General features: G+C 39.0%; 1 protein-coding gene across 5 annotated transcripts in view; it reads right to left on the bottom strand.

Moving 5' to 3' along the window:
• ATP13A5 (ATPase 13A5) overlaps positions 1 to 13485 on the bottom strand; it is a 123537-nt gene that overhangs the window by 18436 nt on the left and 91616 nt on the right. For all 5 annotated transcript variants that reach the window (XM_074404707.1, XM_074404708.1, XM_074404709.1 and 2 more), the window contains 4 exons: positions 10753 to 10795; positions 8961 to 9070; positions 4917 to 5013; positions 2835 to 2907 (listed from right to left, as the gene is read on the bottom strand). In XM_074404707.1, coding sequence (XP_074260808.1) covers positions 2835 to 2907; positions 4917 to 5013; positions 8961 to 9070; positions 10753 to 10795 — 323 coding nt within the window. The remainder of the gene's footprint in view (positions 1 to 2834; positions 2908 to 4916; positions 5014 to 8960; positions 9071 to 10752; positions 10796 to 13485) is intronic.

Here is a 13485-nt window from a genome sequence, read left to right on the forward strand (position 1 = left end):
TTTTATAGTTTTGGGTTTTACATTTAAGTCTTTAATCCATCTTGAGTTAATTTTTGTGTAAGGTGTAAGGAAGGGGTCCAGTTTCCATTTTCTGCATGTGGCTAGCCTGTTCTCCCAGCACGACTTACTAAATAGGAAATCCTTTCCCCATTGTTTGTTTTTGTCAGACTTGCCAAAGATCAGATGACACGTGTGGTCTTAGTTATGAGTTCTCTTTTCTGTTGATCTCTGTGTCTGCTTTTATGTCAGTACCATGCTATTTTGGTTACTGTTACCCTGTAGTATAGTTTGAAGTAAAGTAACATGATGCCTCCAGCTTTGTTCTTTTTGCTTAGGATTGTCTTGGCCATTCATTATCTTTTTTTGTTCTATATGAAATTTAAAATAGTTTCTTCTAATTCTATGAAGAATATCAATGGTAGTTTAATGGGAATACCATTGAACCTATAAATTACTTTGGGCCGTATGGACATTTTCATGATATTGATTCTTCCTATCCGTGAGCATGGAGTGTTTTTCCATTTGTTCCTCAGTAAACTAATGCAAGAACAGAAAACGAAGCACTCCATATTTTCATTTATAAGTGGAGATGAATGATGAGGACACATGGACACATGCCGGGGGACAACACACACTGGGGCCCGTTGGGGAGGGCAAGGGGGAAGGAGAGCAACAAGAAGACTAGCTAATGGATGCTGGGCCTAATACCTAGGTGATGGGTTAATCTGTGCAGCAAACCACCATGGCACATGTTTACCTATTAACAAACCTGTACATCCTGCACATGTACCCTGGAACTTAAAATAAAATTTGCAGCAGAAAAAAAAAAAAAAAAGAACTTAAAAATAAGTCCTTTGCTCTTGGTGCTCTTCTTCCCCAGAAGCAGGGGTGGAGAGTAGGTGACTCAAGGGAAGTGAAGAAGAGACCATGGCCTTCTCATCTACTGCTTGCTCCAAGCCCATAGGTCAGGCTTGATCGAAGGGAAGTTGAATTGGATGAAAATGTGAAATAATAATTATAATATCTGGACTTTTCATATCTAAGGATAAGCCCATCTTAATACTTAGACTCGACGGAAATGATCAGCCTGTGGGATGAGTACGCTTGCAGAGATGAGCAAGCAATAGGATATTTGTAGGTAGAGGGTAAAGAACAAACAAACAAGCATAGCTGGTTTCTGCTTCTACTCTCTCCTTCATCAGTCTCCCCTGAGTTTAGCCCATTTACTAGCTACAGTTTGTTGAGTAATAATTAAAGTGCCGTCATTCTGATAGAATGTTAGACTTCTGGTCTATTGTCACTCTTCTGAGGCTTTTTTCTCCCAGTGGTAATAACGGTCCCACTGTGAGTCATCCCAGCACTCCCATAGAGCCCACTCTGAGATGCGAGACTGAGTTTTCCAGGGCTACCAACTGGCATGAGGCTTAATAGGCTATTGCTGTAGGAAAGAGTTAAGCAACTCCACTACCACAGGAGTCAAATCTATAACTAACATCACAGAATTAAGTGTGCAAAAGCTCCAGATAACTTACTCAATGTCATATAGCAAGTCTAAGGCAAGACTAGAACTAGGAAGACCAGCCATGTTTTGGGGTTTCTAATGCACCTGTCTACCTGTACGCATTCTAATGCTCTTCAGGTGCTCAGAGAGCTAGTTAGTCTTCTCAAAGGAGGAAAAGGAGGAGAGGTGCAGTGTGATATGATTCACGTTGTAATGAATACCCCATGTGTCCTGTGATGTAGTGCACACTCTACAGGCTTCATTGTATCTGATCCTCACAATGCTATGAGGAAAGTTTGCCAGAGGTCATGGAAACAAGTCACAATAGCCATTGCCTTCACCTCCATGCTGCTGCCTGAAAGCTTGGTTCCTGAAATCTCTTGGTGTTTTTTTCTCTTTTTAGCATCATTCAAAAACAAATCATGCAAATTGCTTAAAGTATTCAACACTGTAGAAGCAATCTGATTGATTCAAAATTATTCAGTCATAAGAATATTAATAACATGTAGAAAAATTGTTTAATAAGCTATGAATAGACATTTCAACCCTAAGAATCAAAATGGATATTATAGTGCTTATATCTCTGATACTGATAAATTTAGTCATTGGGTTGATACATAAAACATATCAGTTTTATGTATTAAGATACTACATGAAATTCTCAAGGTTATTAATATCCTGCATTGCCTGATGTTTTATCTGTTATTTTTCATAACATGCCTATTGTCGAGCAAGGAAAAAGAGATGACAATGCCATTCTTTTTCCTTCCTCTCAGGTGAGGCAGTCACCTTTCTCATTTATTAAGAGTTAGCATCAAGCCCTGAGTTCCTTGATAGGAAATACTTTATCAGTGTCATCTGAAAGGAAGGAAATAAGCAATAGCTGCTGTTGTAAGCCACACCTTGACTTTGGAGAATTCTACTAAAATAAAACGTTAGTATTTGTTCTCACACATCAAAGACTTGGCAAAAATCTGGTTTCACGTCAATGTGAAGCATAGCTGAATAATGGAAAGTGACCTTTGGGTTTTAAAACATTCCATTTCTAGATTTCTTATTCATTTTTCTATGTACAAGACATAAACCTACAAAGAACTCAGACTACATTGACAATTTTTTGAGACTAAGACCTATTTGTTATCAGAATGTTTTAATGCCAAGTCCAGGGATTTCAACTCTCAACTTATTTCCAACATCGCTTTAAAAAAATTCATAAATAATGAGGTTTTAGAAATAAGGGTGCCGCTTTCTCAGAAGTTCCTTTTTGTGTGACTGTTTCTAGAATTTCATAGATAAATAAAAACAATACACTTTACTTTGCTAAAGAGCTTACTTGTCAAACAGACCATCAAAGTAATGGCAACATCTTGCATGAGATACTGGTAATTTCCAAAGAGTTGTAGTTGCTGAAAAAGAAACAAAAGCAAATATAAATGTGGCATCTGTCATCATAGCCTTTTTCTTATTCCCTACATTCTTTTTAAGTAGCTAGGAGGCAGCTGTTACTTTGCTCCCCTCCTTCAGGAAGAAAGTGACTTACCTAAAATTATTAGCATCTCAGGCCTGGAGGACTATTTTCCCTGCCTTTAATTTACTTCATAATAGTGACAAAAGTCATCATTTGAGAGCCACCCTCCTACTGGGTACATTAATTACCTGACAGCTGTGGTCTCAGCCTAGACAGTTGAATTCTCAACATAACATAATAAAGCCTGAAAGTTCCCTTAGAAACGTTACACTTAAAATTTGAAGTGAAGGCCCAATTCATTCAACAGGTGTTGCTCTCCATCCTTACCCATAGGATGAGTTTACAACGTAGGTCTCTTGGAGTCCATTCACTTTCACAAACTGAACAAGGGCTCCTTTCCTAGGCAAGCCCATTGCAGAATTCAATCTGGTACATCTGCCTTTTTAAGGTTTGTGTAGACAGAACTTCTTTCAAGTTCACATTATAGAGCTGAAGTATTTAGGCATGGAAGTCAAATCATTACTCTCCAAGAACTTGCCTTGCAGTATCTCTTGCAGCCAGGTCTGTATATCTGTTTCATATCTGATGACTAAGCACTAAACTATAAGCTGATTCTGAGCACATTATGGACCAGATTTATGCACATGAAAAACATGGCTTCTTCTAGGCTGGCTTCTCAGAGGGTGAATCCAAGCCCCAGAAGGTACCAGGTTAAGGTTCTTCTGTGACACTCTTTATTTAGGTCTAGACCACAAGAATGAATGACTTCAGAGTGGACTATGGTTTCTATCTCCATCCATGGAGGCCTTGGAAATGAAGTTCTGCTTTCACATTTCTGAAAGGCTGCCATTGGTTCCTCAGTGTCCCTGTCAACCTCCAGTTCTTCCCCTTTCTTCTTCACTTTTCTTTCTCAGATCCTTTCCCCTTCTTTTCACCTGAGAGTGGTAAAATTATACATTCAGAATGAGGTGGAGCAGGAAGAAATTTCCAACCACAGCTTTAGTTTTTCTTCTAAAAGCAGCTTTGATGGAACTATGGAGGGCTTTGAAAATCAGCTACCCAGAAGCAGGTTTTGGCCAAAGGCAAGACCTAATTTGTTTTTTGGATGGAGGAAGAACTTGAATCCAGGTTTTCTGACTCCCAGTCCAGTTCTTGTTTCTTTCCACCAGGCTGCCTTTGAGCCCTCTGTGAATGTTCCTTGGAAGCAGTAGCCCATTGGATGGTATAATCTTGTGGCCCTCTTATTCACTTCTCAAACCTCCCAGGAAAGCAGTAGAATAATCTCTCCTGAAGTGTTCCTTGAGCCTGCTGGATCATTTTTACTGTATGAAAGCTATGATGGACTAATGAAGTTTATTTTTAGCTTATACATTGTTCTTCTGTACAGCTAATTAATTTTTAAATGGCTATTATCATCATTTAATTTTGAGTCTTTTTTAGTTTCAAAGAATTCCTGATTCTTTACTAATAATATGTCTAACTGTATGAATTCTAGGTAGGTTCAGTTATAAGGGTCCATTCTGAAAAATCTTTAGCATTCTAGTCCTTCAAAAGCAAATTCAACAACTTCTCTTCCTTTCTTATCTCTTCTTAGTCTTTTGTTGAAAATATTCCACAACTGGAAACTTATTTATTTCCTGTTGAATTATATTTAGGCTGCTCTGAAGCTCTCTTCATACTCCAAAATAAGAAACACAGGTTTGGAGAGGTCAAGACTCTCAGGTTATCGAGAGAAAAACAACACTCTAGAAAACTCATCTACATCTCCTTATTTCTAGTTCCACGTTTCATGCACAGTTATACTAGGTTCCTGAGTTTGCAGACGCCTATATTGAGAAATGTCACTTATTTATAAAACACTAAATCCTGTGTAAGAGCTATACCCTGAATAATAAATTAGCAATAGAAATGGAATTAGAACTGAGACAAAATGATTTTGGTTCATACCCAATAGAGCAGAGATGTACCGATAAACTGGATTATGCCATACATGGTCAAGTATTTAAATACCCCAAAGGATGAAACCAGAGCAGCTCGGCCTTCTCTGTTTAAAAATAAATAAAAATAATTGGTTATGTGTGATAGATGTCTCCCAATTTCTTTTATATTTAAAAGGAGTTACATTTTTAATAGCCTGCTGACATACATTCACTTAATCATGAATTCACCCTCTCATTTATTTAACCACTCATTCATTCACTCTCTACTTCAATCATTATGTTACGCATTGGTTCATTTACTCACGTTTGTTTAGGGCTTATGAAGTACCAGCATTATGCTGTGAGTCATACAGGATATAAAATGAATCAGGCACACTCTTCATTTTCAACAAGTTTTCAGTAAAGTGGGAAGCTTACTATGTGTATTATAAACACAATGCAACATTATGATAAGGTGCAAAATGTCAAGCATTGACTTGCTTGTGACTCATTACATCTTAACAATACGTGCTTCCTGGGAATTGCACTGTGTGTGCTTTAGAGGTCCTTGGAGGCAAAAAGCTAAAGGATAGGTGCTTTGACATTTTAGGAAGTGCGAATGTGACTCTAATATTGAAATGGGTTACGTTGGCTTCGATATTGTGGGAAGACCCCCGGGTAATAATCTGAGTGGGCCATAAAGATCAAGAGATCAAGACCACGGTAAAAAAAAAAAATGCAACTTAAAAAGTAGATATTCCTCCTTTAAAAAAGTTCGGTCTTACATGTTAATGGTGTAACTGAGGATTTCTGAATGGTGGATTATGATAGGCTAAGGGCAAACGATGTGAGGCAGCAGCACTTGATGTGGGAGTGGGACCCCTGCTAACCAGCTGTCCTGCAGCCTCCTCTTGTCAGGGCAGAAGCAGTCCACATGGGAAGTGACCCATAGCCACTTCATTTCTAGTGCCCAGTAACATGGCCACCTGTTCTGCTCAAAGATGTGGTCAACAGAATGGGGACATGAAAAGAACCTAAAAGCCAAGCTACTAACCACGTCGTCCCAGGCAAAATAAGAAGGCTAGGGTGGGAGACAGGCTGGGATACTTTGGGAAGATGTTTTCTAGCAAGCTGCGAGGTGCTGCTGTTTGTTTTCAACACTGAAGATGGAGCAGAAGACAAGCTGAGAAGGGGCAAGCATGTGAAGTATGGACCCTTTTCCCAAGTCTGATATAAACATGGTGATTTCATGGTTTTTTGTTTTTTGTTTTTTTCTGCAATCGTGCATATTTCCAGGAAAATTGAGATACCCTGATTTAAAGGAAAGTAGAAGAAACCATTCTTAGTAAAGGACAAATGGGCCTCCAAAACTACTGCTATTCCTAATGATTGTGAACTTTAAGTAGCTCATGCCTTTATCTATGCATTCTACAGACATTCACTGAATGCTCTGACGTACCCAGCTGAGTGACAGGCATAATGCTTGATATAAAAATGACTAAGACACAGTCCTTGCCCTAAAGGACTTGAACTACAGCAACAAGTAAATCATGTTTCCAAAGACAAAGATGAACATCTGTGGATTTGAACCTATGTATACAGAACTGTATCTCATTGCCTCTCTGGAGTGCTTTCTCAGGAAAAAGTATGCATCAAGGAGAGAAAAAGTAAAATGGCCCTAACAGAGCTGAATCACATCTATTTTTTTATAAATCTATGAAATATAAAAGCAAGTAGTTTCTACCCTGGAGTCTCACTGAGCCATCTGCCACTGGAGAAGTTTTACATCATTACTTGTATTCCGTAACAGGATACTGCACTCATAAATGCATTGGGTCCCATGCATGAGGAGGAACATCTGAAGTTCAAATGCCAGTCCAGGTTAAATGGATCGAGTAGGCACTTTGCACTACTATCCAGGAGGTCAAACTCCCTGCAAGGTCTCCACATCCAGTTCTATAGCTTAACCACCACAATTCCCATCTGAGAAGTCTTCTAGCCCAGTTGTGCTAATTAGTCTTTGCAATTCTCCAGTTACAACCCTGTGTCTAAACATGGCTGCCACATTTTCCCCACCTGGAATTCCCTCCTACCTCCTTTCTGTTTATATAAGTCTTATCCATTTTTCAAGTTGCAACTCCCCTACTGAAACCTCCCCTCCTGGCTTAAGTTCTCACATTCAACTGCCAGAACATTTGCCGTATTGTTTAGACGTTAATTTATTTCAAGCAAATTTATTGAGCACCTCTCATGTATCAGACATTATATGTGTATATATATAATTTGTGTGTGTGTATAAAACATAACTGATGCATGAGAGACACTCAATAAATAATGTATATATTTGTGTGTGTGTGTGTGTGTGTGTGTGTGTGTGTGTGTGTGTGTGTATCTTTTTGCTGCAATGTAAGTTCTCCAGGGCAGGACTCTCTCATGCTTCACCACATTGACAAACACATTTGTAAAGAGCTCCATGAGTTGTACTGATGATGAAAAGCATAAAATAAGGTGAGGGTTCTGAGCACTATCATTGTGTACTCACCATGATACAAACCAAGGTTAAGACACTAGAGATATTAAGCAAAGGGCTTAGAGAGACTCTGCAAAGATAAATTGGTAAAACATAATGTTTGTTTGGTTATGAGTGAAGAGGAAGAAGGAGTTAAAAGTACGCTAAGGGTCTGAACCTCAACACTGACTCTAGGGAGTAAATTGTTCTTAGAAGACATGGGATATGGGACATGGGACATGGGAATTGGGGAAAGGAGCTGCTTTGGAGGCAGGGGAAATGATCATGTTTGAGGATGTGAAAGGACACAGATGCAAATGCCCAGTGTTCAGGGTGTTGTGCAAAACTGTTTTGCTGATACGCAGCCAGCCAGGAACATGGAAATTTAGACCTGCTACCTTTAGATCAGTGATTCCTGCCAGTGACCTGTCTATTCTGGCTTGAGTTCCAAAAGACATGCTGGGGAACTTCATAGTTGTCTTTTTTGTATGAATATCAAAAACTGCTGATGTCTTTCAGATCACTGCCCACGAAAATGCCTAGAAATTAACCCTAAGTGCTATAGGAAACAATAGAGAAATGAGATTTATGCATAAAACATAAAACCGGGTTTTTGTTCTTAACTACATTTAAAATATAAGTAGACATGAGATCAGAAGTGAGAGTGGGGTCACAGTAAGGGAAGCATACTGTGAAAATAAACGTCTCTTAATGTATTCCTGTATTTGTCCATTTTTGCACTGCTATAAAGACACTACCTGAGAGGGTAATTTATAAACAAAAGAGGTTTAATTGACTCACAGTTCCACATGGCTGAGAAGCCTCAGGAAACTTACAGTGGCAGAAGGTGAAGGAGAAGTGGGCATCTTCTTCACATGACAACAGGAGAGAGAAAGCACGCAGGGGAAACTGCCACTTTAAAAATCATCACATCTCATGAGAACTCCCTCACTATTGTGCAAACAGCACGGGGAAACTGCCCCCGTGATCCAGTCACCTCCCATCAGGTTCCTCTCTCAACACATTGGGAACCACGACTCCAGATGAGATTTGGGTGGGGACACAGAGCCAAACCATATCACTTCCCTTCCCTGACACTGCCAACCAACTGTAACATCTTTTATGTAAAAGATATTAGATATTTACTAATTTGCATTTTAGAGACATGTAATAGTATTTAGAGAAGCTATCTAATGAAGTATTTCCTTTCTGCTTCCTCATAAATCCCAAACTCCTGAGAGAAATGTTAGGGGAAGTATCCAACATATCAAATAAAGGAGAGAAAAATTAAGAAATACCATCATTTAAAAAATATCAAGTCAAGCTTTCAACTGTTTACATGATACCTACCTATCCTTTAAGGCTCAGCAAAAGTCACTTTTCTGTGGCTTTTACCAGCACTCTCAGGCAACACTAATGGCCCCCTTCATTAGTTCTCTAATAGCACTTCACCCATACCTCTGTTGCAGCAATTATTATTTTAGGTTGTGGTGGAATTCTGTCTGTCTCCAGAGCCAGACAGGAGGCCCACTCATGTGGGTGAAAGAGAAAGAAATGACTTACCTGATAAGATGAGGCACACACTCGATGTTGGCTGTTTTAGAGGTAAAAGGGGATGCCACAGATGCTTCCTGTTCTGACAATGAAATGCCTGCATGAGCCACTTTCAAAGCCTGGAATGATAAGCCCATGTTACACCCATGAGTTTTCAGGCTAGGCTTTACCTCTTAAAATACCAAGAGGCTGTTCTTCACATCATAGAGGTTTAACACTATACTTTGTCATCTTTGGGTCTCAGTTTATGCTGTCCCTCCACCTGGAGTACCCTCTTTCCCCTGATCCACACAGTCACTAACTAAACAATGACCCAGAGGTAGAAGAATTGTGTGTGTACAGGCATGTGTGTGAGGATGTGGGTGGGTGGTGTGCAAGGGTCCTGCCTGTGGGGAGTATAGATGTGATAAGGAGATGGAATCCCTCATTCAAAAAGTCAATTAAAAAGATGACAGAATTTGCATAGGCTTTGGTTAGGGACCTTTACCACTTCAGTTCTTGTACCTGGCAGGAGTCTTCATGAACAAAGGTGAAAGATAGAATCCCCACCTTTTCCTAGTCTGATCCTACAAGAATTATGTGGGCATAAAATGAAATTTGATCTATCTGTAGTTCCATAAACTACAGGGTACCTGGCACCATTAACAATACATACTAGATTCATGTTTAATAAACATTATAATATTTCCTTCTTTTTCTCTTAGTATTTTGTATCTCTGTGATATACTTTAGGATCATCTACTTTATGTGAGGGTTAGTTTTATGCATGATTTCTTTCTTCATCAGTCAATGGTCTCTTTAGAAGGCAGAGACTATTAGAAGGCAGAGACTATGTCCCTTTTGACATTTGATTTTTTTGTTTTATTCTAAACTCCACATAGTGAATGTGAAAGGATTACACATTCTAGATTTGAAAGAACAGACTAAAAATTAGCTTCTTCTCATTAAGCATAAAGCAAAAAATAAAATCTTAATCAATCTCTAATTATAAACAATTTTTACAGAAATTTGGAAATAATATTTAAGACAGAAATAAAACAAATACTTAGATCTTAAATCTCTAATAAGCTTTGGAAATACAAAGAAATCTTTCTCATTTTCTGTCCCATAAATCAACTACTGAAATATTTCCTTGGTACATAATCTTGAAGGTAGACTATTTGTTTCCTTCATGTCTTTAAAACTCAGAATATAAAACATGCACTGCTCTTCTACTGCATATGAAAAATAATTTACTGAGAATAATTTTATTTTTTCTGTAGCACAAAATAACCAAATAGTCTGGTCTAGGATTTTACTGAGTGAAAGAGTTCTGGGTGAAGCAAACTTTTGAAAACTAACCAGAGGAGGAAAGTTTGACAGGAATAAATATAATTTACTTATAATTCAAAATTTTAACCATCAGTTTCAAACTTTTTTCATTGAGTCTTTATTAGCTGTGTGACCTTGGTGGGGAGCAGGGGAAGAAATCACCTCCCTGAGACTTCATTTCCTTATTGATAACAGGAAAGATTTAAACCAGCTAGACTTGTAAAGTTCCTTCTTTGGAACCTGAAATATGGGAGTCTAAGTAGCCATTCCTTGTTTTCATTATTCTAGGAGTTTCCAGAAAGCATCTGAAGTGTTTCTTCTCCCTTTACTCCCCTCCACTTCCAACCCACACTCAGGTAGAGGTGGATATAAACAGCAAAATAATGAAATCGTTGCTGGTAGAGGATGAAAAGATAGACCCCAGGAGACCATGAGGCCCTCGAGGTATATTAGTGAGCTGCCTGCCTTAGCAGACATCCTTTCTACTCACCCCACAGTCGTTAGCTCCATCTCCACACATGCCCACATAATAACTGCAGGAGATAGGATAAGAAAAATTAGCAGGTAAGAAAAGTTAACGCCTCACTTGAATATTTTCTGTCAGAACTAAGTCACATGTGATTTGTGTGTATGTGTGTGTCCCCTGAACACACTTGGAAGCAGGCTGAAGAAAAATGGTTTGGAGAGACATATACTCAGAGTGAAATGTCTGAGTATATGTCTCTTAAATAATACAATGGGTATTATTTAAGTCATTTCAATAAATCACATTGAAATGGCAGTGATATCACCAAGGACATCAGCGGAACAGTGATCGCACACTTCAAAAGAAGTCCTGCTTGATTATATGCACCAAGGCCAAGCAAGTATGTAGTCATGAGCAGAGCACTTCCCATACAACGTAACGCAGAGATCAAAACCCAATCCAGCTGCATTTCAGTGGTTGACTGTTGCTGAGCATTTCGAGTTCAGATACTAGGATGAGAAATTTCAAAAAGTAGTTTAATAGCTATAACTAGAGACATATACTCATATTTTTTATTTATCTCAGGGTAAAAATAAGATACTGTTTCCATCTGTATCAGTTTGATGTGCAAGCATGATAAAAAAGAAGAGTAAAAATTAATACAACTGCCAAAGAAAAGGAGTTTCAGATGTAAGACACTGCCTGCTTTCTATAAGTAATACATTATAAGTATTAATAAATGACAATACTATTAAAGACGTAGCTGCAGGCCGGGCGCAGTGGCTCACGCCTGTAATCCCAGCACTTTGGGAGGCCGAGGCGGGTGGATCATGAGGTCGAGAGATCGAGACCATCCTGGTCAACATGGTGAAACCCTGTCTCTACTAAAAATACAAAAAATTAGCCGGGCATGGTGGCACGTGCCTGTAATCCCAGCTACTCAGGAAGCTGAGGCAGGATAATTGCCTGAACCCCGGAGGCGGAGGTTGCGGTGAGCCGAGATTGCGCCATTGCACTCCAGACTGGGTAACCAGAGCGAAACTCCGCCTCAAAAAAAAAAAAAAAAAAAAAAAGACGTAGCTGCATTTTTCTAAAAACAGAATTATAAAATCAATAAGGAGAAAAAATAAAGTTTCTTTAGAATGTCCTTATTATTAGTTAATGCATGAGAAATGACCACTTTTACAGGTCAAAATGGTCCAATGTAGATAGACCCCTATGGTTCAATATGATATGGGGTTGTTAGATGAAAATCATGCTATATATGTCCATGTCATTAATACCCACAATTGTTGAAAAACAGATCCTTTTTTTCAGGCTCAAAGCACACTTCTAGTCTCTATATCACATCAGGAATCTTACATATTCTAGTATTCCCTGAACTCAGAAAGAGAATGCAGGCAGCCTTATGCACATTGCCAATGAAAAAGGCATGAGGAGGAAGGTTGGGATATTGAGAAGACAGCTCATTCTGAGACAGTAGGTGTCTTCCTGACTTGATTTTTTAAGGGGAATACAGCTTTTCAAAATTGGGCATTTTAGTTGGCGAAATTTCTCAGGCATTTGAAAAAGGTAAAATTACTTTCTTCAGCAATATCATATAATGCTCGTGCGAATGAAATAGTCATTTTAGTCACTGGTTACTTACCCAGCCTCAAGCATTCTGGAAGTTAATAGGCAGTTTTTGAGACTTCCGTATGAATTCTTGAGTAACAAAAACTGAAAGTAAAAGGCTGTCTCCTCATTTCAACAACTACTTACCAGCTATCATCTAAAGATTGACTAGCCTGTGTTCCTTTTTACTTTCTAGAACTGCAGCCCCAAACTGCAACATTCCCATCAAGCAATAGGTAGATCTGGTTTCAAGAAGTACCATTTCACTACAATGTAACTTGGTCATCTTTATTTTTGAAGGGGGTAATAAAGGACTTTCTCTTGACTCTCCCTACTGGAGCCAGATAAAGTGAAAATGCTATTCCACCTCTCGCTAAGAAGACCAGAAATTATTCACATATCTTCTAAAGGACCAACCTAAAATAATTCCAGGGTATAACTCACCTACTTCCCCATTTTTCTGATTCTGAGCTATACAACCTGCCCCATCATTTCCACAGGGAGGGTTCTCTAAGCTATATGCCTTATGAACCACAGAACAAATGAACAAATGCTCTCTGGGATAGGCAACTTCCAAATGGCCCTCAGTGATTCCCAGCTCCTGGCATCCATGCCCTTGTGTAATCCACTCCCCTGGAAGTGGGCTGGATCTAGCGACTCACTTAGGAAGGAAGGGAAAACAGCAAAGGTGATGAAATATCACTTCTGTGACTGGTATATAAAAACAGCAACATCCGTCTTGCATGCTCTCTCTATCTCTGGTTCTTCTTGCTTACCGACTCTGTTAGAAGTCAACTTTCACACTGTGAGCTTCCTTATGAAGTGGCCCCTGTCACAAGGAACTGAAGCTGTCTTCAGTCCACTAGCCAGTGAAAAACAGGTTCAGTCCAATAGCTCATAAGGCACTGAGCATTTGACAACATGTGAGTGACGCTGGTAGGAGATTTTTTACCCCACTCTATCACTGATTGATTGTAGTCATGGCCAACACCTGATTACACCTTTGAGCAATATTCTGAGTCAGAAGACTCAGCTAAGCCACACCTGAAATTTTTTTTGATCCTCTTTTGTTTTTAACTTTTATTTTAGGTTTGGGGTACATGTGCAGGTTTGTTATATGAGTGAACTTGTGTCATGGAGGTT

The sequence above is a fragment of the Saimiri boliviensis genome, chromosome 8 (assembly GCF_048565385.1).
Source record: "Saimiri boliviensis isolate mSaiBol1 chromosome 8, mSaiBol1.pri, whole genome shotgun sequence".
NCBI lineage: Eukaryota > Metazoa > Chordata > Mammalia > Primates > Cebidae > Saimiri > Saimiri boliviensis.